The sequence below is a fragment of the Suricata suricatta genome, chromosome 9 (genome assembly GCF_006229205.1).
Source record: "Suricata suricatta isolate VVHF042 chromosome 9, meerkat_22Aug2017_6uvM2_HiC, whole genome shotgun sequence".
Lineage (NCBI taxonomy): Eukaryota > Metazoa > Chordata > Mammalia > Carnivora > Herpestidae > Suricata > Suricata suricatta.
In genome coordinates this window covers 96,870,044-96,896,834 of record NC_043708.1, presented here as the reverse complement: position 1 = coordinate 96,896,834, position 26,791 = coordinate 96,870,044, and the positions used below count along the sequence as shown (strand labels likewise).

General features: G+C 36.7%; 1 protein-coding gene across 1 annotated transcript in view; it reads left to right on the top strand.

Annotated features, from left to right (window-relative positions):
• Positions 1–25,927, top strand: part of SLTM (SAFB like transcription modulator) — a 79,149-nt gene extending 53,222 nt beyond the window's left edge. Inside the window, exon 21 of the mRNA XM_029952374.1 lies at positions 25,797–25,927. Coding sequence (XP_029808234.1) covers positions 25,797–25,845 — 49 coding nt within the window. The 3' untranslated portion in view covers positions 25,846–25,927. The remainder of the gene's footprint in view (positions 1–25,796) is intronic.
• The last annotated feature ends 864 nt before the right edge of the window (positions 25,928–26,791 follow it).

Here is a 26,791-nt window from a genome sequence, read left to right as displayed (position 1 = left end):
CTTTTACTCCAGTGTGCAGTATTACCAGAGGGGTGTTTGGTCCCATCACTAGGGGACAGAGTACGGGTTTTGTTATTATCTCTCGGTGTGATTTTCATTTTCAAACTGGAATTTACTGTCACCCTTTGTAGTAGGTCCACACTGTCTGTGGAAATGGCCTTGGACAACTAATTTTTCTGTGCTTGAGGAGGTTGGAGAGAGATCCCAGAAGAATTACCCACCTTCTTATAATCTGAATATTGAAGAAGATTTTTTGGGGGGTGGTAGAAGTTCTGGTTCAAATAGTCCCATATGAGATGAGCAGATGGCCTGACAGAAAGTCTGTGGTTAGCGGGCCCCAGAAGATCGTGCAGAAGAGGTTGCGGAAGCCTCTCCAGGGGGGTCTAGCCTCTTGTCCTTATGGGATGGAGGCAGGATTGAAAATCCTTAAAGATAGTGGAGGCATATATAAAGGGCCTCACATATACAATGTTTTCATATACACAGAGGCTAGGCATCCCCTCTTTGAAGATAGGAACGGGCATTGGAAAGTTGTTTGTTTACTTGGCATAAGGTATGAGTTATCCAAGGAGCCTTAAATTAAGAGAGAATAAGTCCTGGAGCAAGATATGGACCATTTTGGAGTCCATTTGCAGACTAGAGTTTAAAAACAAGTTATTTGAAGGGACCATTATAGCTCTTTCCTGTTGGAAAGAAAAATTCAGCTGAATGTCTTTTCTAAGGGCCCAGCATCGTGTAATTTGACAAGTGGAATGTGTGTCTTGGTTACTGTCAGAACTCTCTGGAGCTCTGAAGGGGACGAGGCATGACTAGTGAGGCCTTGGATTACGGTCTTTAGTACCTATTGAGGCATGTGTGACTTTGATTTGTATCTACGGTATCTATGAGGCAAGAGATTCTGTTTTGTTTTGTTTTTTACAGTGAGGGGACAGGACCACCTTTTAGGCAATGGGCCAGAAGTTTGTATAAACGTGCAGATGGGGCCATTTGCTGAGCAGGGCACCCAGTGTTAAGACGACTGCCTGAAGTTTGGCCACTTTTGCCCTTGTGTCCTATCCTTTCTCAGGGACACCTGGTTAAGGGATGAGAGCAGCCACATGGCGCCGCGCTTCCTCACTCACGGCGGCGGCGGCGCCGTATCTTCTGCGAGCTCCCACTGCTGTTCACTCGGTTCACCCCACGCAGCTCCCCAGGCAGCCAAGGGTTCTGGAGCAGGGGTGACCCCCGGCAAGGGGCTGAGGACAAAGGAGGCCATTTCTCTTGCATGTGGAATAAGCCACAGGGCCCATGTTTGGCTCTATCCTACAAGGAAGCCTTGGTAGCAGTGCCAAGCTTGTGGATGCTGCTTCTATGACCCCAGACATAATGGGCAGCTGGGTACAGAGGGTCCTGGGCTCGAGGTCTGTGGGAGCCACTATTTCCAGGATATCTCAGTATGTGGCCAGCAATTTCTGCTCTACTGGTATATAGCATAAGATGGAGAAGGGTAGTTTCTTGCAACAGAAGCCTCTGGGCAACTTTAGGCCATCATAGGTGTTCCAGAGGCCAGGAGATAAGAGAGGAGGTTGTCAACGCCTCTCCAGGGGAGTCTCTAAAGGCACTAAAGGAAATGCCTGTTGATTTTCATATGGAGAGATTCTAGGGCCTTTGTTGGAGGGAGCCCCATTTAAGGTGGGCTCATTTCTAAGTAGTGGCACGGGGCGCCTGGATGGCTCAGTTGGTTGAGCGTCCGGCCTTGGCTCAGGTCATGATCTCTCAGTTCATGGGTTCAAGCCCCCCGTCGGGCTCTGTGCTGACAGATAGCTCAGAGCCTGGAGCCTGCTTCGGATTCTGTGTCTCCCTCTCTCTCTGACCCTCCCCTGCTCACGCTCTCTCTCAAAAATAAATAAAACATTCAAAAAAATTTTTAAGTAGTGGCATCAATGAGATTAAAGCACAACTTGTAAGTGAGGAATGTGTTGCCTCCTGAACCCAAAAAGGATTAAAAAAATTTGGACTTTGTGTGTTCCTCATGAGTGTGTCAAGCGAATCTCTTTGGAGATGGTGTCCTCAAAATAAGGTAGTATCTATGCTCCTGGAGGATGGCAAATGCAGTTAGGAGCTTGTCTGAAAAGGTGTGTGATGGCCAAGCTGCTGAGGTGTGGTCTTGTCAAGGTGTATTGTGTTCTTCAAGGTGAAGGCAAACCAGCGAGAAGCTGTGTGAATAGGCACTAAATTAAACATATTAGCCAAATCTATAATAGCTAAATAGTTGCCAGTTTCTGATTGGATGGGATTAGTAATTTCAATATTGGGTATTGAGTATAGGGGCCTTCATGGGCCATAGCATTTAAGATTGCAGTGATCCAGCACCAGTCCTTCTGGGTTCAAGAGCAGGCAGAAATGGGCTGTGAAGTGGAGAAGCAGTAAGAATAATCACTATTCATCAATTGGGTCATAAAACATAAGTTTCCATACTTGAAGACCCTGTTTTAATCCTCACTGGGCGATATTAATTACTTATAACCATGGGTCTCTGGGGTCCTCTTTTAGTCAGACCAGTTTGTAAGTGCCAAAGACTTCCTTTAGCTGTATTACGTTCACTGTGGAATATTTTGGGGCAATGGGTACTGTGCCTGTGGGAAAAATAAAGCTGTCAAGTGAGGCATACTTGTTTTTTCTATTTAGATTATTGGGGTATCATATTCAAATTTATCCCCAAGCATAATTAATTTGAGCCCCAGTATTGAGTCCCTGAAGTTTTACCAATTGATGTATTTTAGTAAATATTAAAGTTAATTCAGAACCTAGATATTGTTAGAAACATAAGACCTAATTGGTATCCTTTTTATCATTTTGTTATATAAATTCTTTCAATTTTGGATTTACAGTGAGCTCAAATTATGAAACTTTGTTTCAGTTTAAGAGTGTGTCCATTTATTTTATTAGCTTTTCCTATATCCAGGCTTTTTTTCTTTCTTTCCTCCTTTTTATTTACTTTTTTCAGTCCTTTCTTCCCCCAATATCCTTCCTCCTTCCTTCTTCAGTGCGAGGGGTGGGGGGCGTCAGTGCTTTAGCCTGTTCATTCATCATTTTCCTCTGGAGCCTAAATAAGTATTGTGAGGGCTAGAGACCTCCCTCATAGTGATGGCTACATGGTGTAGGTGCCCAGGCTTGTGTTAGATTTGAATCAATACCTTGATTGTGCCACAGGGGTACCATGAGTATTTTCTCCCATAATTGAAAACTAGATTTTTCATTGCGATATAGTGTAAGATTACTGGCCCCATAACCCAGAGATTGATGGAGGGAGACTTCTCTGTTACAGGTCTGCCTTTCCCTGCATGAGGAAAGCCATGGTTTTCAGTTTCTCTGGAAAAATAGTGGGGGGGGGGGGGGGTGCATAGCCTGCTCCTAAGTGGCTGTCTTTCCTTCCAAGGCTTCCTAGTCCACCTCCCAGGGATTTGGGCTGGTACTTGAGAGCTCTTGGAGCCTCTGGGACGATGAAGTGAGCCCCTTGTCTGAAGTAGTAGTCTCTTGGCCTTTGTTATGTAGTGGCACTTACTGAAGCCCACGTAGACTGTTAGTGGTCTAGCATCATGCAAGCAATTGGGCATAACTTTGGGGGATATGATAGGTGGAGTGGCATGGGAGTGCAGGCATGAGATATTCATCCCCTAGCCTGTCCCTTCCTGGTGATTGTTGCTTTAAGATTTTCTATTTAATCACTGATTATAGCAACTTGATTATAATGTGTGTTAGTGTGTGTGTTTTCTACTTGTGGCTTGTTTTAATCAAATTGGAAGATTCTGGCCATTTTTCTCCCTATATTTGTTCTGTACTCTTATTCCGAGACTTCATTTACATCTAGTTTTGAACTTGATGTTCCCTCAGAGGTCACTAAACTTATTTTTTCATTCACTTTATTTTTGTGCTTTCTTGTTTTTCAGTCTTTTATTTTTTTTTTAATTTTTAGCATTTACTCATTTTTGAGAGAGAGAGAGAGAGAGAGAGAGAGAGAGAGAGAGAGAGTGAGTGGGGGAGACACAGAATCCGAAGCAGGCTCCAGGCACTGAGCTGTCAGCACAGAGCCCGATGCGGGGCTCGAACCCACGGAGCCACCCAGGTGTCCCATTTATCAGTCTTCTCTACCATGCTGTCTAATCCTGTTAATCTTATCCTGTGAAAATTTCAATCATACATTGGTTTTTTTAATCTCTAAAACTTCTGTGGGGTTTTTTTTTTAAAGTTTGATTTCTCTCCATGATGTTCTTATTTGCCTTTGAATATATGAATACAGTATCTAAGTTCCTTGTCTGCTAATTTAACATCTCTTAACATTTCCTTTATTTGAATTTTACACCTGATTAGGGGTCATCTTGGGTTTTGGCATGTCTAGTGACATTGGATGCTGGACATTATGATTACTGCACTGTTGAGTGTCTTGATTTTGTTGTTTTCTTTCAAGGAGTGTAAGGCATTTAAGTATTTGTTGATCAGTTGATAAATTTGAGACTTGTTTATAGGCTGTTAATGTGGAGCTAGAATAGATTCATTCAAGAGATAGTTCAGGCACAGAAATGTGGGCTAGCTTCTTTGTGGTTAGCCATGAATGCCCTTATTTATCATTCAGAACTCATGGCTTCAGTTGGTTGAAACTTTAATTTTTTGCCCTGCACAAATCTAGGAATTGTTCAGTTTAATACTGATTGATATATATGTATATATCACGTGAGTTTCACTTACTGTGTGTTTGGCAATACTAAACAAGATTGAAGGGGACATATATGGAGCTCTTTTTCTGCATAGCTTCCTTCTCTCTAGAGTTCTGTCCTGCAGCTGTCAACTGGTCAGTCTCCATGAATTCCCATCACTGTCTTTTCATACTTAGCATTCTGGGCTCTGATTGAGTTCCCCTCCCTGTTACCACTGTTAGGAATATGCATCCGGGCAAAAAGATGGAGTAACAATCATAGAGTTGATTTTACTTGTTTCTCTTCTCTCAGGGATAACAGACCTGCTCTGTCTGTTGTCTGTTGTTTGAAACAGTTCTTTTATGTATTTTGTCCAGTTTAGTGATTTATGATAGAACAAACATGACCTTTGTTATTTTATCCTTTATTGGTAGTGAAACAGTAAATAACACATAAACACTTGATAAATACTGACATATACAAGTATGTATCTCCATGAACCATCACAATAAAATAAAGAACACACCCATCATTCCCAAGTTGCCTTATGCCCCTTATCATCCATTCCCATTCCATCCCCAGGGAACCACTGATCTACTTTATGTCCAATAGATGGTATTTTCTAAAAATTTATATGAGTGGAATCATAAATATAGGCCCATTGTTATCCAGCGTATTTTACTCACCATACATAGAGATTCATCCATGTTATTGTAGTAGTTCATGTATCAGTTCATTCCTAGATATTGATGAGTAGTATTTCATTTAATGGATGAAAATTTATTTCTGTGTTTACCAGATAATGAGCATTTGGGTTACTTTTAGTTTTAGAATCGTTTAAATGAAGTTATTCTGAATATTTGTGTAGAAATTTTTGTGTGCATACATGCTGTCACATCTCTTGGGTAAATAAGGGTGGGAAAGCTGGGTTTATGGCAGGTGTGCGCTAGACTTTTTAAGAAATTGCCAAACTGTTATTCAGAGTGATTCTACTGTTTACATTCATAGCAGCAGTGTAAGAGAGTTCTAGTTATTTCACATCTTTACCAACACTTGATATTACCAATGTTTAAAATTTCATTTTAGTGGGGTGTAATGGTATCTCATTATGGTTTTAATCTGCATTTTCCTGTGATGAAAGATGTTGAGTATCTTTTCATGTACTTAATATTTTTCCTTATCTTGAGTTGTAAGGTTTCTTGATGTTAATTCAAGTCCTTTAATTGTATAGTTTAGAAATATTTTTAGTTTATAGTTTCGAAATATTTTTTCTTCAATCTTTAGATTTCCTTTTTATTTTCATAAGTGTCCTTAGGAGTCTCCACTCCAGTTTTAAATATTGATGAAATTTAATGTATTGACAATCATGCTTATAGATTAAGAAATTAAATATGAAGATGTCATTTCTTCTCAGATTGATCTATAAATTCAAAACAATCCCAATCAAAATTCCATAAATTTTTCCATTCGAAAATTTCAGCCTCATTTTGTAATTATATAGCAGTACAATTATATTTTAAAATTATATAAGAATGCAATTCTACAGGGCCTAAAATAATGAAAACAATCTTAAAGAAGGAGAAAAAATTCAAATTACTCCTTCTACCTGATGTCAAGACTTTTTATTCAGCAACAAAAACCAAGATATTATAGTACTGATATAAGGATTGAATAATAAATCAATAGTATCCAGAAAATAAAACCCTGAACATTTGTGGTTAATGATTTTGACAAAAGTACCAAAATAATTAAAGGAGAAAAAGATAATAGGGTTGAACAGTGGAATAGCCATACAAAAAATGAATCTTGATTTTCACCTCACACCATATAGAAAAATTAAGTTATGGCAGTGTGCGCCCTTTCCTTTTTCTCTTCATTTACAACTAATCAGACATCCATAACCCAGGGGGCGGAGGGGAGTGCCTCTAGCCAGAACAAAGTGGCATGATATATTCAAATATTCAAAATGCTAAAAGAAATATTCCTACAACCAAGCATACTCTATCCAGCAAGGGTATCGTTCAGAATATGAGAGAGAGAGAGTTGCCAAACAAAGGAGTTCAAACCACTATACCAGCCTTACAAGAAATGTTACAGGGACTCCTTGAGTGGAAGGAAAAACCATAAGTAGAAGTAAGAAAAGCAGGAAGCACAAAAGCAATAAAATTTTATCTATAAGAATTAGTCAAGGGATTCACAAAATAAAAGGATGTGAAATGCGAGGGGAGGGGAGTAAAGGATGGGTTTAAACTTAAGTAACCATCAGTTTAACACTACTATATGCATAAGATGTCACATATCAACCTAAAGGTAATCACAAATCCAAAAACAGATAGATATGCAAAAAATAGAAAGGAACCTAATTATATCATTAAAGGAAGCCGGCAAACCATGAAGGAGAAGAAAGAAGAACTACAAAATCCACCATAAAGCAACTATCAAAATGGCAATAACTACATACCTATCAATAATTACTCTGAATATAAATGAACTAAATGCTCCAAACCAAAGAGATAGAGTGACAGAATAGATAAGAAAGCAAATTCCATCTGTATGTCACATACAAGAAGAGACTCATTTTAGAAGTAAAGACACCAGCAGATTAGAAGTGAAGGGGTAGAAAAGCATTTATGATGCAAATGGAAGTGAAAAGAAAGCCAGGGTAGCAATATTTATATCGGACAAAACAGAGTTTCAAACAAAGACTGTAACAAGAGACAAAAACGGGCACTATGTAATCATAAAGGGAACAGTCCAACAAGAAGATATAACACTTGTGAATATTTATGCACCCAACATGGGAGTACCCAAATAATAAAGCAACTAATAACAAAAGGAACTAAATGATAATAGTGCAATAATAGTAAGGGACTTTCATGCCCACTCACATCAATGGCTAGATCTTCCAAGCAAAATCAACAAGGAAACTGGCTTTGAGTGACACACTGAAACAGACAGATCTAACAGATATATCCAGGGCATTCCATCGCAAAACAGCAGAATACACATTCTTTTCAAGTACACATTGAACACTCTTCAGAATAGGTCACATTAGGCTAAAACATAAGTATCAACAAATTAAAAAAATGGAAGTCATACCAGGCATCTTTTTCCAACCACAACAGTATGAAACCAGAAATCAACCATAGGAGAAATTCTGGAAAGAGCACAAATACATGGAGCTTAAACAACCTGCTATTAAACAATGAATGAGCCAGCCAAGAAATTAAAGAAAAAATAAAAATAGATGGAGACCAATGAAAACACAATGGTCCAAAAAATCTTTGGGATGCAGCAAAAGCTGCTCTAAGAGAAAAGTTTGCAGCAATACAGGCCTACCTCAAGAAGCCAGAAAAATCTCAAACAACCAGCCTCACACCTAAAGACTTAGATAAAGGAGGATAAACAAAACCCAAAACCAGCAGAAGAAAGGAAATAATAAAGATTACAGCAGAAATAAGTGAAATAGAAACTAAAAAAAACAGATCAATGAGACCAGGAGCTGGTTCTTTGAAAAGATAAAAAAAAAAAAAAAAAATAATAATAATAATAAACAACTGTTAGTCAAATCCCCCCCAAAAGAAAAAAAACAAAATCAGAAGTAGGAGAAATAACAACCAACACCAAAGGAAAACAAGGGACTATGAGGAAAAATTGTGTGCCAACAAACTGGACAACCCAGAAGAAAGGGATAAATTACTAAGAACATATACCCTCCCAAAACTGCATCAGGAAGAAGTAGAAAATTTGAACAGACTGATTATCGGCAATGAAATTGTATCTTTCATCATAAATCTCCCAACAAACAGAAGTCCAGGAACAGATGGCTTCAGAGGTGAATTCTACCAAACATTTAAAGAGTTAATATCTGTTCTCAAATAATCTCAAAAAAGAGAAAAGGAAGGAAAACTCCCAAATTCATTCAATAAGGCCTGCATTGCCCTGATAACAAAACCAGATAAAGATACTGCACAAAAAAGAACTACAAGTCAATATTTCGAATGCAAAGATGAGACACAAAAATCCTTAATAAAATACTAGCAAACTGAATGTAACAATCCAATAAAAAAGTCATTCACCATGATCAATTCAGATTTACTCCTGGAATGTAAGAATGGTTCAATATTCTCAAGTCAATGTGATACATCACATCAAAACAAGAGAGGATAAAACCATTATGATCATTTCAATAGAAGCAGAAGTCCGTTCTGGTGAAAGAAATTAAAAACTTTTTGTGTGATAGCGCCACTTTCTGGAAGACAGAAGGAAGGCTCCTTACTACCAACCTGCTGACTAACAGAATAAAAGGTAAAACAGTTTTACCTAAATAAGTGTTTACTACTGAAATGCAGCAGCAGAGGCACTTTTCATACACCAACAATGAAAAATCACAGTAATACAATGTCATAAAAGAAAACGGCAAATTTGTATCAACTGAACCCATGGACATGGAATGCTGTGTTATAACTGATAAAGAATTTAAAATGGCTCTTACGAGCACACTTTCCACACTGCATGTTAGCCAATTTGACAATAAATTATACTATAAAAAATGGCTCCTATGAAGAACTTCAATGAGCTACCTGAAAATTCAGACAGTGATCTCAGGAATAAAATTAATGAAAGGAGTACTTTACCAAGAATTAAATTCTAAAAAGGATCCAAGCAAATTCTGGAGCTGAAGAACTCAATAAATGAGAAGAATGTGTTTGCATGCACTGGACATAGAGCAGATCAGACAAAAGAAAGAATTAGTGAGCTTGAGGATAGAAATATAGAAATTATACCAGTGGAAGAGAAGAAGTAAGATTTTTAAAAAGTGAAGAAACCCTGTGAAAACTGACCTAAGGGGTGCCTGGGTGGCTCAGTTGGTTAAGCGTATGACTTCAGTCATGATCTATCTCTTTGTTCATAGATTCGAGACATTCAACAGGCTCTAAGCTGACAGCTTGGAATTTTCTCTCTGCCCCTCCCCCTACTCTCTCTCTCAGAATAAATAAACTTAAAAATACCCAAAAACCTGACCTCCTTAGAAATGCCTAGATAAGAATAATGGGTATTCCAGACAGAGAAAATAGAGAAAGGAGAAAAGAGCATAGTAGCTGAAAGCTTCCCAAATTTGGGGAAGGGAATTGGATATACAAGTTCATGAAGCTATCAGAACACCTTATTATCTCAATGCAAACAGACCTTCTCCAAGACATACTATATTAAAACTGTCAAAAGTCAATGATAAAGGAAAATTTAAAGGCAGCCAGGGGGAAAAAAGAGTAAACTATAAAGGTACCCCTATTAGGCTATCAGCAGATTTCTCAGCAGACACTCTAGGGTTAGGAGACTACAATGACATTCATAATTGTGAAAGATAAAAACTGCCAGCCAAGAATATTCTATCCTGTAAAGTTAATAACCTTTAGGTGTGAAGGAGCAATAAAGGTATTCCCAGAGAAACAAAAGCTGACTGAATTCACCACCACTTGACCTATCTTATAAGAAATGTTGAAAGAAGGTCTTCAGGGGCGCCTGGGTGCCTCAGTCAGTTAAGCGTCCAGCTTCGGCTCAGGTCATGATCTCACGGCATGTGGGTTCGAGCCCCAGGTCGGGCTCTGTGCTGACAGCTAGCTCAGAGCCTGGAGCCTGCTTCAGGTTCTGTATATCCCTTTCTCTCTGACCTTCCCCTGCTCATGCTGTGTCTGTCTCTCAAAAATAAATTTTAAAAACATTAAAAAAAAATTTGAAAGTAGGTCTTCAGATTGAAACAAAAAATGAAGGTACACAAAAGTCTGACTAAAGTTACAAATAGAATTAGACTACTGTAACTCTTCTTTAGAATAATATATTAAACTCTTAAGTATAGAATAAAAGCTAAAAGAAAAGCACTAAAAATTATAGCTACTACAGCTTGGTAATGAAGTCACAGCATACAAAGATAATTTGTGGGGTGCCTGAGTGGCTCAGTCAGTTGAGCGTTTGTCTTTGGCTCAGGTCAGGATCTCACGGTTCGTGGGTTCGAGCCCTGCGTCAGGCTCTGTGCAGACTGCTAGCTCGGAGCCTGGAGCCTGTCTTCGGATTCTGTGTCTCCTCTTTCTGTCCCTCCTCTATTCACACTCTCTCTTTCTAAAGTAAATAAATGTAAAAAAAAATTAAAAATAATTTTCAACATCAAAAACATATAAGGGCAAGAAGGAAGAGTAAAAGGATGGAAACTTTATAGGAGAATGAAGATAATTTGCTTCATTTGAAGATAACCAGTAGGAAAAGGATGGGTATGTATATATGTGTGTGTGTGTGTGTGTGTGTGTGTGTATTTTTTAATAGAGGAAGCAAGTGGGGGAGAGGAGCAGAGGGAGAGAAAGAGAATCTTAAGCGAGCTCCATGCTCAGCACAGAGCCCAATGTGAAGCCCCATGATCATAACCTGAGCCAAAATTAAGAGTCAGATGCTCCGCTAACTGAGCCACCCAGGTGCCCCTATCTATGAGATTATTCTGTGTTAGCCTCATGGTAATCAAAAAGCAAAAATCTAGAGCAGAGACATGAAACATAATGGAGAGACTCAGCAAATCACCATGAAAAACCACCAACTTACAAAGGTAAACAGAAAGATAAAGAAACAATCGAGAACAAAATAACCAGAAGGCAAAAGATTAAATGGTGGTAGTATATCTTTATATATCAATAATATAATCATCCTAAATGTTAATGGTTTAAACTCACCAATTAAAAAGCACAGAGTGGCTAGATATGTTAAAAAAAAAGACCCAACCATATGCTACCTATAGGAGACTCATTTCAGCTTTAAAGACACACATAGGCTCAAATTGAAAGAGTGACATGATATTTCAAGCAAAGAACAAGAAGAAGACAAGCGTAGCCATACTTATATCAGACAAAGTATACTTCAAGCCATAAAGGGTAACAACAGACAACGGTCTCTTGTTCATATAGTGATAAAGGGGTCAATATATCAAGAACATGTAACAGGCATAAATATGCTTTCAACACTCAAGCACCAAAATATATTAAGCAATTAATAGCAGATCTTAAGGGAGAGACAATACAGTAATTCTAGAGGATTTAAATACCCCACTGTCAGCACTTAGATAGTTCAGACAAAATCAACAAGGCAACATTGGAAATGAAACATACTTTAGAACAAATGAACTTAATATATACAGAACATTCCATCCAACAGCAGAATACACATTATTCTCAAACACATACAGAAGATTCTATAGGACAGACAGATCATATGATAGACCACAAAAGGAATCTTAGATAAATTGAAGATAAAAATCATACCAACTATCTTTTCTGACTACAGTGGTATGAAACTAGAAATCAAGATGAAAGTGAGAAAATGTACAAATATGTGGAGAGTCAACACACTTCTAAGCAACTATCGGGTCAAAGAAATCAAAAAGTGAATTAAAAATTATCTCAAGAAAACAACATATAAAGCATTGTATGAGGCAGCAAAAGCAGTTCTGAGAGGAAAATTAGTAACAATAATTGTATATATTAAGAAATTAGAGGGGCACCTGGGTGGCTCAGTCGGTTAAGCCTCCGACTTCGGCTCAGGTCAGATCTCACATTCGTGGGTTCAAGCCCCGCGTCAGGCTCTGTGCTGACAGCTAGCTCAGATCCTGGAGTCTGCTTCCCGTTCCTTGTCTCCTTCTCTCTCTGCCCCTCCCCCTCTCATGCTCTGTCTTTCTCTGTACCAAAAATAAATAAAACATTTAAAAAAGAAAAAAAAATTAGAGGGGTGCCTGGCTGGCTCAGTCAGGAGAATATACAACTCTTAATCTCAGAGTGGAAGCCCCACATTAGGCATGAAGCCTACTTTTGAAAAGAATTGAAAAAGATACCAAAAAAAAAAAAAAAACCCTTAGAAATATCACAAATTAGGGACCTAACTTTATACCTCAAAGAACTAGAAAAAGACAAAACAAAAATTAGCAGAAGGAAAGAAATGAAGTAAAGATCAGAGTGGAGATAAGGATCAGTAAAACAACATATGGATCAATGAAACTAAGAACTGGTTTTTCAAAAAGATAAAATTGACAAGCCTTTAGGTACAGTTAACTAAAGAAATTAGCAATAAAAAAGAAGACTCAAATAAAATTAGAAATAAGAGAGGAGACATTACTACTGATGGTACAGAAATAATACAATCATTAGAGACTACTATGAAAAATGATATGCCAGTGAATTACATAACTTAGAAGAAATGGATACATTTCTAGAAACAACCTGTAAACACTGAATCGGGAAGAAATAGGGATTTAGTAAGCAAAGAAACTTCTCAACAAAGAAAACTCCAGCCACTCAAGATGGCTTTACTTGAGAATTCTACCAAACATGTAAAGAAGAATTAACAAATCCTCTTTAAATTCTTTCAAAATGTTGGGGGGGGGGAACACTTTTCCAAGTCTGCATTATGTTGATAACCAAAACTAGATAAGGATACTACAAGAAGAACTACAGATCAACATCCTTGATGAATCTACATGCAAAAATTCAACAAAATATTAGGAAACTGAATTCAAGAATATATGAATAGGATTATACACCATGACTAAATGGAATTTATTCCTGGGATGCAAGGATGGTTTCATATACATAAATCAAAAATTTAATACATTACAGCAATAAAATGAAAGATAAAAATCACATAATGATCTCAATGCTCAAAAAGCATTTGACAAAATACAACATCCTTCATGGTAAAAACCCTTAATAGTCTGGACATGGAACATCCCTCAACATAATAAAGACCACATACTACAAATCCACAGCTAACATTATACTTAATGGAGAAAAAACTAAAAGCATTCCCTCTAAGATCAGGAACAATGCAAGAATGTACACTCTCACCACTCCTGTTCAGTATAGTACTGGAAGTCTATAGTTAGAGCAAGCAGGCAAGACAAAGAAATAAAAGGCGTCAAAAAAGGAAGAAGCTAAACTGTCATCATTTACTGATACGGTCATATATATAGAAAATCCCAATCAATCAAAAAACTATGAATTAATAAGCAAAAATTTCAGTAAAGTGGCAGGTATAAAATCAAGATACAGAAATCAATTGCATTCCTTTACATAATGAAGAAGCATCTGAAGAAGAAATAATGAAAACCATTCCCTTCACAGTAGCACCAAAACCAGTTAAATACTTAGGAATAAATTCAACCAAGGTAGTGAAAGATCTATATAATAATAACCTTGCTAAAAGAAACCAAAGATGACATAAACAAATGAGACATTCTGTGTTCATGATTCAGAAAAATTAATATTGTTAAAATGGCCGTACTACCAAAAGCCATCTACAGATTGAACAAAATCTCCATCAAAATTTCAAGGTATTATTCACAGAAATAGAAGAAACAATTATAAAATTTATGTGAAACCACAAAAAATCCCAAAGAGTCACTGCAATTCTGAAAAAAGGAAGAAAGCCAGAGGTATCATACTTCTAAATTTCAAACTATAGTACAAGTGTGCCAGTATGCTCCTGGCACAAAAATAGACACATTGACCAATGGAATAAGAAAGCCCAGAATTAAATCCTGGCATAAATCATATTCAACTAATAATCAACAAGGGAATCAATAATATCCAATGGGGAAAGGACAGTTTCATCAACAGATGGTATGGGGAAACTGGATAAACACTTGCAGAACAATGAAACCAGACCCATATTCTTAGGCTACTCACAAAAATTAACTTGAAACATATCAAAAGTTAAATATAAGCCTTGATACCATAAAACTCCTAGAAAAAAATGTAGGAAAATCAGGTCATTACTACTGGTCTTGGCAATAATTTGGGAGTTGGAGTAATAACCAAATGCAAATAACAACAAAAATCAACAATGGGACTACTTCAAACTCAAAAGCTTCTGTACAGCAAAAGAAACAATTAACATGAAAAAATACAGAACGGGAGACATTTTTGCAAACCATATATCAGATAAAAGGTTATAAAACTTAATCAACTCAGTAAGAACAAAAACAAAATCTTATTTAAAAATGGGCAGAAGTATATAGACGTTCCTTTACAAAAGATATCAAAATGGCCAACAGATACATGTAAAGATGCCAAATATCATCAATCATCAGAGAAATGCAAGTCAAAACCACAGAGATATCAGCTCACAACTGTTAGAATAGCTATCATTAAGAAGAAACAATAGTCGTTGGCAAGGAGGTGGTGAAAAGGGACTGGTGGGAATGTAAATTGGTCCAACAACTACAAAAAACAATACAGAGTCCCTTAAAAACTTAAAAATAGACCTACCATACAGCCCAGCAATTCCACTTCTGGGCATATACCCAAAGGAAATGAAAAGAGGATTCTGACAACCTATATGCACTCCCTTGTTTATCACACCATTATACACGACAGCCAAGATAGGGAAACAACCCAAATGCCCACCAACAGATGAATGAAAAAAATGGGGTACATGTACACATTAAAAATATTTTTCAGTCTTGAAAAAAAAGGTAACCTTCTCTTTGTGACAACATGGATGGACCTGAGCACATTATGCTAAGTGAAATAAGTCAGAGAATGACATGCACTTATATCATAATCACTTACATGTTTTATCTAAAAAAGTTAAACCTGGGGGTGCCTGGGTGGCTCAGTCAGCTAAGTGTCTGGCTTCGGCCCAGGTCATGATCTCACGGTTTGTGGGTTTGAGCCCCACATCGGGATCTGTGCTGACAGCTCAGAGCCTGGAGCCTCCTTCAGATTCTGTGTCTCCCCCTCTCTCTGCCCCTCCCATGCTCATGCTCTGTCTGTCTCTCAGTAATAAAAACATTAAAAAAATTTTTTTAAGTTTAAAAAAAAATAAAGTTAAGCCTGTAAAAAATAGAAAGTAACATAGTGGTTATCAGAGGATGGGGTAAGAGTGATAGTCTTTAAGGGTACAAACTTGTAACAAAGAGAACACAAGCCTTACAGATATAATACACAGTATAATGGATATAGACCATAATATTGTACTATAATTATATAATGTGATCAATAGCACTACATTGGCAATCATAATATATATCAACATGCTAAAAACTATGTAAACTTACACAATTCTGTGCATCAAATCTATTCAGTAAAAAAAATTAATTTGAAAGATCACACCTAACTATAAGAACTAAAACTATCACACATCTAGAAAAGAAACAAATCTTATTGATCCCAGATTTAAATTTTTGATTGGATCCTTGCAATGTAAATGAAAACTTTCAGAAATATAAGAAGTGGTTTAAAAAGGAAGGAGGTCATTGGAATATATTAGGTAAACAAAAAGTTACTGAATTTTGTTGAATGAAATATTTATAAAGGGAAATAAATCTATTTTTTTACAGTTTATTTTTGAGACAGACACAGAGCATGAGTAGGGGAGGGGCAGAGAGAGAGGGAGACAGAATCTGAAACAGGCTCCAGGCTCTGAGCTGTCAGCACAGAGCCCAACATGGGGCTCAAACCCATGAACCATCTGGGATCATGACCTAAGCCGAAGTCGGACACTTAACCAACTGAGCCATGCAGGCACCCCAAAGGAAATAAATCTAAAAGTCAGTGATTAAATACAAACAATGTGCATTTTAATTTGGCCTCCAAATCATATCAGCAGAATAAACCACCTCCAGAAAGATAACAGTTTTTCAGCTTGACTGAAACTATTCTTTTGGTAAATCAAAAGCACAGAAAGAGAAGCTTCAGAAAATTTCAGGCCATAACCTTTGACCTTTTAATGGATGATCCAGTATCCCATTTCCACCCTAAAGGAAAAAAAAAAATGCTGATGAAGTGAGGTTTCAAATGCTTAGTCCAGAATCTGACTTTAGAACGCTTCCATAATTTTAAGTAAGAGAACAGACTTTGGAGTTAGGTTTGGATTTAAATTTCAACATTGCCAGTAGCAGTGACTTTTTGCAAGCTGCATAATCTTTCAAGTTTCTGTCTCCTTAACTGTGTCAATATCAGTGTAAAAACTATTGTGAGGATTAAGAATAAGAAGATAAACAGTGCAATGTCTGATATATATTAATATCCTAATAAATGTGGAGTAGTGTTATTATAATAATGAGTAGGAAGCAGTTTCAAGGACTAGGATATTTAGTGGAATGCCACGATTCAGAAGCTGCTACATTTCATTTAAATGATAACCATTTATTTATAGTGACTTACTTATAGTGACTTACAGGTTGATAGCCCAAAGAAAATTCCTCAAAATACTGAATTAGGGGCTTGTGGCTGGCTCAGTTGTTCATTCAGTAGAGCATGTGACTCTTGATTTTGGAATCATGAGTTCAAGCCCTACATTGGGCCTAGGGCTTAATAAAAAATGAAGATTCCTTTAAAGTTTATTCATTTTTCAAGGGCCAGGGAGAGGGACAGAGAGAGACTCCCAAACAGGCCCCATGCCGCCAGTGCAGAGCCCAATGTGGGGCTCAATCTCATGAACCATGAGATCATGACGTCAGTCAAGATCAAGAGTCAGATGCATACTGACTGAGCCACCTCGGCACCCGAAATGAAGACTCCTTTGCAGGTGACATGTCAGCCTTTGCCTGAGTTGACTGAAGGGTAAAAGAATATGCTGCCCCAAAATATACCTCTTTGACAGAAGTATTATTTTGAGCTGATTATTTTGAGAAACAGCAGAGAAGAGCTCTGAAAACAGAATAGAAGCTACCCTTTTGTAATGGAAATTTAAATTTATAAAGGAAATCTTCCTTTCTCAGAAAGAGTATGATTAAATCACAAAAGAATCTTGTTAATGTTAGGAGATACCAATTTAAAGATTTTAATATACATAACAAATTTTACTTTTGTTTACTATACTTTTCCTACTTACTTACCCAGACCTGGTCTTCTTCACACTCTTCTTTCATCTTTATCTGAAATGGTATTTAGGCCTGAATTTTAAGCCACCTCTGAGAGGGGCACCTGGGTGGCTCAGTCAGTTAAGCATCTGACTTTGGCTCAGGTCATGATCTCGCAGCTTGTGAGTTATAGCACCGTTGGGCTCTGTGCTGACAGTTCAGAGCCTGCAGCCTGCTTCAGATCATTTCCATCTCTCTCTGTCCCTCTCCCTCTCATGCACTGTTTCCTTCTTTCTCTCTCTCTCTCAATATATTTAAAAAAAATTAAGCCTCTGAGAGTTAACTCATCTTTCTGAAGCTCCCAAGCATACATGAAATATACATGTTAATATTTTTTATTAATCTGAGTTGTGTTACAGTGGCCTTGAGCCAAGAACTAAGGATAGAATGAAAAATTTTTTTCTTCCCCTACGGAGACCTGACTTTCTCAGAAAGAGTAAGTCAGGTATGACTTTAGTCTGACTCTTTGTCCTATGCTCCTGACTTACTGTGCTTACTTTTTTTTTTTTTTTTTTTTTTTTTTTTTTGCTAGAGAGCGTGAGCAGGGGAGAGAGGCAGAGGGAGAGAGAAAAATCTTAAGCAGGCTCCACTCTCAGCATAGGGCCAGATGCAGGGCTCCATCCCACCACCCTGGGATCATGTTCCGAGCCAAAATCAAGAGTCCGATGCTCAGGGGCACCTGGGTGGCTCAGTTTGTTAAGCGTCTGACTTTAGCTCAGGTTATGATCTTGTAGCTCGTGAGTTCTAGCCTCATATTGGGCTCTTTGCTATCAGGGCAGAGCCCACTTTAGATCCTCTGTTCCCTTCTCTCTGCCCTCCCCTGCTTGCTTGCGTGCTCTCTCTCAAAAATAAACTTGAAAAAAAACTTAAAAAAAAAAAAAAGAATTGGACTCAATCGACTGAGCTACCCAGGCACCCCTATGCTTACTTTTAAAATATAATGTTGGGGCACCTGGGTGGCTCAAGTTGGTCAAATGTCCGAATTTGGCTCAGGTCATGATCTCATGGTTTGTGGGTTCAGGCCCTGCATTGGGCTCTGTGCTGCTAGCTCAGAGCCTGGAGCCTGTCTTCGGATTCTGTGTCTCCCCTCTCTCTCTGACCCTCCCCTACTCATGTTCTCTCTTCTCTCTCAAAAAAAAAATTTAAAAATTAAAACAAAAATAAAAATAAATAAAATATAATATTATAGCTTTAGTCCAAATATGACCTTTCCTATAAAGTCTAGGTACCTGGGCCTCCTGATATATTTTATTTTTGACAAGTTTTAATTTTGATAATTAGTCAAGGAGGACACGCCACAATTTTCAGTTTTATCTGGCATTCTTATTATATTATTCTATGTATTTTTTTAATGCTTTTTATTTATTTTTGAGAGACACAGTGCAATCAGGGGAGGGCCAGAGAGAGAGGGAGTCACAGAATCTAAAGCAGGCTCCCAGGCTCTGTGCTAGCAGTCAGCAGAGAGCCCGACACACGGCTCGAACCCACGAACCATGAGATCATGACCTGAGCTGAAGCCGGACGCTGAAACCAACTGAGCCACCCAGGCGCTCCACTATGTATTCTTAAGTTTGTTTGTTCCATGCTTTTCACTCTGGGTCATTTTGAGTCCAGGTTGATCTCAGCCTTCATGATAGGATCACATTATATTTGGAGAGAACAGAAAAATGTTTGCTTTATAGGGATTATATGCCCTTCTTAATCTCCTTAATCTTTCTTAAATTTCTTGGCTGGTTAAAAAAAAGTTTTCCTTTGTCTATTAGTAATAATCTGTTATAATTTATTGAGTTTGTTTTATATATATATATATATCACACTGTATGTGCATTATCTTTAAACTTTATGACAAGGTATAAATTATTACGTTTTAGTGATGAGAAAAGACTGTGTAGTATTAACTTGCTCTAAGACTAAAGAGTACAAAAAAAACCAATAGGCCTGATTTTGCAAATTTCTGCAAGTTTAAAACATATATGACTTAAAAATTCCAGGGTCAGAATTTGAACACAGATCTGGCCTGGACCATATGTCCCCTTCCAGATATATTTGTGAGCTTGGCCTCTGGAGTCAGACTGCTTGGCTTCTAATCTCAGCTCCAACAAAATAATAGGTGCATACTTCATAGGATAAGATACAGTGAAGAAAGAGACCCTGCAAGGAAAGATATGAAACAGGAAAGAACAATGCTGCTGACTCTAGTTTTGTTGAAGCTGCTGTTCCCTAAGTGTTCTTCCATCAACTCTGGGAGGATGCAGGATGATGCCCAAAGAGAATCAGAGGCAGGAATAAAGGATTAGGAATTTTAGTTCCCTCTATCTACATAACTTAAAAAAAAATTTTAATGTATTTATTTATGTATGTGTGTATGTATGTATGTATTTAGTTTTGAGAGAGAGAGAGAGAGAGAGAGAGAGAGAGATCTCAAGCAGGCTCTGTGCTGTCACCGCAGAGACTGATGCGGTGCTCGATCTCACAAACTGTGAGATCATGACCTGAGCCAAAACCAAGTCAGACGCTTAATCAACTGAGCCATCTAGGTGCCCTTATAACCATTTTTTAAAGTTTATTTTGAGAGAGAGAAAGAGTGTGTGTGTGTCTATGAGAAGGGGACGGAGAGAGAGAGAAGGGAGGGAGAGAATCCCAAGCAGACTCATGCTCTCAGCGTGGAGCCAACAGGGGGTTCCATCTCACCAACTGTGAGATCATGACCTAAACTGAAACCAAGAGTCAGATGCTTGACTGACTGAGCCACCCCTGAACTTTTATGCTATAGGAGAAAACTGATTCCATAATCCAACTTATTTATTTAAAGGACAGGAAAACAATAACTATTACAGGAATTAAAACTTTCTCTAAATAGATATTCAACTTCATTTAAAGTGCCAAGAAAATCAAGATGAGTAAGAACTGATTCCTGTTCTTAAAAGCGAAAGTGCCATAATGAGGGGAGGTCAAGAAAACACTGTGTCATGATTAATTCTGTTTAAAGGGCTGTGGTGTCCAAAAAAACTTTCACTGAAACAGAGGTATTAGCCAGTCTAGGAATTAGCTGTTGGACAAAAACTTCACATTAGGGTTGGCTTGGTATAAAGTGATCCCTTCTTAGCTCTTTTCTAACTTTGTCTTCTAAAAGGATAAAAATATCAGATGTAATGAATCTACCACTGGGATCCAGTAGTTGACTATAGTTTAGAGTTGACTGGGGTTTTTTTGTCATTGCCTCTGGGGTATTTGAAAATCCATCTTTATCAAGTGTTGGTCCATTAAGCATCTGACTTAGGCTTGGGTCATAATCTCACAGCTTGTGAGTTTGAGCCCTGCATCGGGCTCTGTGCTGACAGCTTAGAGCCTGAAGCCTGCTTTAGATTCTGTGTGTGTGTCTCTCTCTGTGCCCCTCCCCTACTTGTGCTCTGTTTCTCGCTCCTTCAAAAAGAAATAAACAGGGGTGCCTGGGTGGCTCAGTTGGTTGAGTATCCGGCTTCAGCTCAGGTCATGATCTCGTGGTTCCTGGGTTCGAGCCCTGAGTCAGGCTCTATGCTGACAGCTAGCTCAGAGCCTGGAGCCTGTGTTCAGATTCTGTGTCTTCCTCTCTCTCTGATCTTCTGCTGCTCGCTCACTCTCTCTCTCTCTCTCTCTCTCTCTCAAAAATAAAAAAAAGAAGGAAAAGAAAAAGAAATAAACATTTAAAAAATGGGGGTGCTTGGGTGGCTTAGTCAGTTAAGCATCTGACTTCACCTCAAGTCATGATCTCACAGCTCATGGGTTCGAGCCCTGTGTCAGGCTCTGTGCTGACAGCTTGGAGCCTGGGGCCTGCTTCAGATTATGGGTCTCCGTTTCTCTCTCTGCCCTTCCCCTGCTTGTGCGCTCTCTCTCTCTCTCTCTCTCTCTCTCCTTCAAAAATAAACATTAAAAAAAATAAGGAAGTAGTCCAATTCTAAGAGTTAATCCTAGAATTCACAATTCTAAAAATGTGAATCAATGTCACTTCCCGATTTCTCCATTTCCCCACTTTGTAAGGAGTATCTTAATGAGATGAATATATATAACAAAAAGACTGTTTGGTCTAAATATCAAAGTTTATTGAAATAAAATATAATCTATAATAAAAAATACTAAGGGTGTTACCACTGGTTACAGTTTTAAGTATATTAACAAAAAATCCAACATTTTAATCCAAGAATGACACTATCCTTGTGGTACAATAACAAACATGAAATTAAACTTTGAATAATACTGAATAATTCTATCAAGAAATATTTTACACTTTCCCATCTATGTTCAATATGCCTTCTTAAAGGAATATCCTTTATATTCCTTTTGGAATATGTTTAAGACATAGTTTTTAGAATTAAATAGTTTTAACATAATTAGCATTTAAAACAATAGCTTTCTTTCATAGAAATTCAGTTCAATTCTAAGCTGGGTAGATGCTTTTAGGTGTCCTTTGAAAAATGTATTTCAATGCTGTTTCATATTGATATCTAGGGGTGCTATTATTCTCAAACTGGAATTAAAGCTGGTCATAAAGCAAAATGGATGAATTGTTTCAGAAGGAGAAAGGGCATTAAGATAGTAAAGAAAAGGAGAGAAGAATAGGTGCTCATACACAATCTATATATTTAAACTCTTTGAGAATTCTATGTCAACTGGCCGATTTTGGCCTAGCACAAAGAGATCTATGTCACAGCAACTTCCTGCCCCAAATAGCTGAACAGTAAAGTGCAGATGAAAACTTGTTTCTTCTTGCTACATTTCAAAATCACTTGCTCTGCAGTCATTATACCATTTCACTTGCTATTCCCCAAAATATGTGCCACATCCAATTATTCTGCACAATTCAAGGAAAAAGACTCACATGCACTAACTTTAGGAAATGACTTTCAGTTACCTCTGAAGTTTCACAAGTGAAGATTACCCAATTATCCCTTTTGCTGACTGCTGTGTAGCAATCATACGTCAGTCTTCTATGATATTGTCCTACTTGTGATGTATGGATCTGTGAAAACAATAGTTATCATTTCATTGAGGAAAATTTCCTTTTAACAAAAACCACTGGAAGTTTTTCAAATCTTCATCTTTAATAATCTGTAGAACTATGATACCCACTGTACTCTGGAAAATAATGATTACTTCATACAACTAAGATGTGAATAGGAATAAAAGCTGACAAAATTGAGATACATCAGACAGATCTTCAAAGATTAAATACCAATCTTAGTCTTTAAACATATTCTATTAGTTAGAACCACTCTATCGGGTATTTTAGTTATAACGCCCATTTGGACAGGTCACTGACTTGGGAATTTAAATGAGCATTTGTGTTTCCTGACTTTCTACTTAAAGCTATAACTACTAGACACAAAGAAGCCAGCATCACCATCAGAAGAATTCTGTTTTGTCTCTCCTCTAAATCTAGGAGATGTCTCTGCCTCTCAAAGCAGGATACTGTAGTGAATATAGATATAAAGTTTTTTAAAGTAATGACAAATTATTAAGTGATTTGAAAAAATTCTTAAATTCTTAAAATACCAGATAAAGTAGAGGCATTGCAGAATAATAAGAGAACTTTCTTTCTTTTAAATCTACTGTGATTTAAAGTTTAGGTTTTGTATTTCTGCCATGGTATTTCAACACCTTATCTGAGATAGTACCATGTTCTAGAAAATACTGTTATAGGCAGAGAAGTCTAAATCTCAGGACAAAAGTACAAACCCTAACTTGAAGCAATAGTTGGAAAACTTTTACCCAATTTTTAAAATTTAATGTTTTTAGATCAGAAAAGTGAAATTAGAAATTAAAATACTTTATGTAAAAATACAAATGCATAGCACAATGTATTAAACTCTAATTTCTAACAGCAGAGACCCTGGGATTAAGTATGAGACATGCATGAGTTAAAATTAAAATAAATCTCCAAAAGAAGTTAAAATCATCAGAGTCCTGCAATCTGTCCCTCAGGCTCTATTATCTCTCTTTTGTAATTTTTTTTTTGGCTAACCAGACTTGGATCTTAAACTTTTCATTTTAAAGTGTCACCTGAGAAAAGAACTCTTGATTCTGCATAAGATTTTCTCAGTAGCTATAATATCAGTAAAAAACAAAACAAAACAAAACACCCCTATATTCCCAGAGAACCTAAGAACTCATCCATGCACAAAAGTTTACATGTATATGTTAATGACCTGATACCAATGTACTTTGTAACATGGAAAAAAGGCAAAAAGAATCTAAATATTTAAATATATGAAAGATACTGGGAAAAAATAGAGTTTTAATGCTTTTTATACCCCCCAAATTGTCCTGATTTTGATCTTATAGTCCACAGAACACAAAAGCAACCGCAAAATACATTTTGGGAAGAGATAATGCCATACTCAAAGATAAGGCAATTTTACAAATTTTAACAGCATTAAGAAAACTGACTTTAAGAAATATGGTAATTGGAAAAAGATCTGAATTAGAAAACAAAAACTATAATATTTATAATTATTTAAGTAATACTCTGAGCTTATACTATTGTCCTTTATTCAGGAGTGTAAAGCTCTGAAAAAATGAACATCCTTTACATATTTAGAGTAAAATGAGGCATAGAAAGTTTGTCCATGGAAAGATAAAGCCAGATTTTTAGACATGAAACAGTTCAGAATTCCACATTCCCAGTTCCTTGAAATACAAATTACGTACTATCTTTAATGCCTCCATGTTATCAAACATCAGTAAATTTATAATTATAGTTTAAGTTGTATGCCCAAGTATTTTATGATAGGCAAAGCCTGTAGGTTTTCTATTGTATTTTAAAATAACTGGTATATTTAATAGGAAATTAAGTGAAAAAAATTTTTTTATTTTTGTTTCAAAGCCATTTTTTTTTTTTAATGAGTGTGAGGACAGTTCTGGAAATTCTTTCCTTGAATATATTTCCCCAGCAGGACTTTAAAAATATCAACTTCATATGCCAACATTAATATAAGGACTACAATTCTTTCCTTAAATATCTATTTGATTTCTAGTCCTCTTTCCTCTCAAGATCTCTCTTAATGACCTGAGCTGGTGATTCAGTAAAAACAAAGTATTAAGGTTTTGTGCAAGTACAAAAAGGTTAATGTTGGGTTCAGCCAACTAATCTCTAATACTAACTTGCTTAATTAAACTAAGATCAGGAAGTATGAGGAAGAATTTGAAACATAATACGGGATAAGCAGTCAAATACTAGGAATATGAGACACTAAAACAAAATATATTTTACAACTTAATCCTGAACTTAAATCTACGCCTCATTCAACTGGCAAGCTGACAGACATCCTGAAACATGGAAGAAGTTACTTCACCTAACGAGCACATTGGACTAGCACATGACAGGAAACAGCCAATGCCAATTTTAGCTGCCTCAAACTGCTTAGGGTATTTGTGTGTGTATTCTTAAATGGTAAAATTTGAGGGAAATTTCCCAGATTCCTTTACTAGAAGTCATGGATCCTTGTTTCAAATACACACATACACACTTTTAAGTGTTGATAACCTATTACAAATCACAGCATTGTTGACTCAGTTGATTCAGGACAGTTTTCATACTGCTAACAAGGACTGGTAATTCAACTTATGAAATAGCCTTGAAGGTACAAGAAAAGTGCAGTGACCATATCCATTCATTCATGTCTTTTCTGCTAGCTCTAATAGTGATTGTTTGCTGCAAATGTGTCCCTAATCTATATTTATTATATTATATAATATTAAATTTAAAAAACAAAAATATTTAAGTTCTAACTTCTGCTAGCAGTTAATATAACAATTTTCAAGTACTACAAAATATTGCAAAGGAAAGATTTTAATATACCACTATCAAATTCCAATATACCAAAACCAGCAATGAAATGTCTGAATATGTAATTTGTTGCCTTAAGCAAAATTTAAAGAATATAAAAACACAATAGCTCTAACCTTCAAGAATGGGAAACCAGTATCTCCCAAGAAGTTTGTTTTAATAGAATTGAACATTTAATTTTTTTCCTCATAGTAATCAAAGCAAACATTTTATCAGTATTACTCTTGGTGTATCAAACTGAATTCCAGGAATGTAAGAAAGTTTGACTTGAAATATTACATAGAAAAAAGGCTGAATTAACAAACACATTACATTTTTTAGTTATTTTTATAAGTGTACATTGACATCTACTTATCTGATAGCAGCACTGCTGGTTTTGAGTTTTGTTTTGTTTTTTTCCTTCCAGAGGGAATGCAGAATGGCAGTATTATCTTTGGAACAAATTAAGAAGATAGTAACAAATAACAGAAGAATAACTTTTACACATGTATTTTTTAAGGGTAATAAATAGATAAGTATATAATTATGGAAAAATACGCCTCAAATATACTTTTTAAAATGTCTAAGGATTTGCTGTTTTGTTTTTTCTTATTAAAATATAATGCATTGTCACTATTATCTGTTCTAGGAAAAACAAACCCTAAGATTTAGTTTCTTCCTCCACCAATAGAGTGATATCAAGAGTAAACCTGGACTAAGGTCAACTTGCTTGAGCCACGGGAGAATTCTGTAGTAATTTGATTACTCCACCAATGTACACATATTTTAGGGTATTAACAAGAGACTCACCAAATATTTTGTATCAAAGTGTTATACCCCAAACAGGTTCTGTGATGATTTATCATGCTAGTATAGGAAATCTGAAGGAGTAACAAATAGTATAACATAACCAGACATGCAATACAGAAGAACGTCACATAAAAGATACAGCTTGACCCTGGATTTTTCCCTTAGAATAATTCCTTCCATAAATAAGACTTTACTTTTTATTTTTACATACAGACTCATTCTATAAATAGTCCTGGATCATGGAGAATGTTAAGGACATAGCCTAAGAACTCTAGACCACTTTTTTTTTGGTAGTCTATTGTCACCCCAGATCACAAAAAGCATTCTCCATGTGGATGCTCAGGTTAGATAAAGATACTGTTAAACAAATTTACTGAGGCTTAGAATGTAAGTCACATAACTACTTGCAGCAGCAACAGTCTTTTCAAAAATGACTAAATCAAACATTTAAATATAAAGCATATATAAAAAGGACTATTAAGGATAGTAGAAATACAGGAAAATATGTGTTGCCTCATAATAAAGTTCAATAAATATTCTTTCTGAATCCTATAAACACTACTAGATGTTATAGGTCTATTTGGTTCCCATAAGTTAAAAAAGTCTGATTGC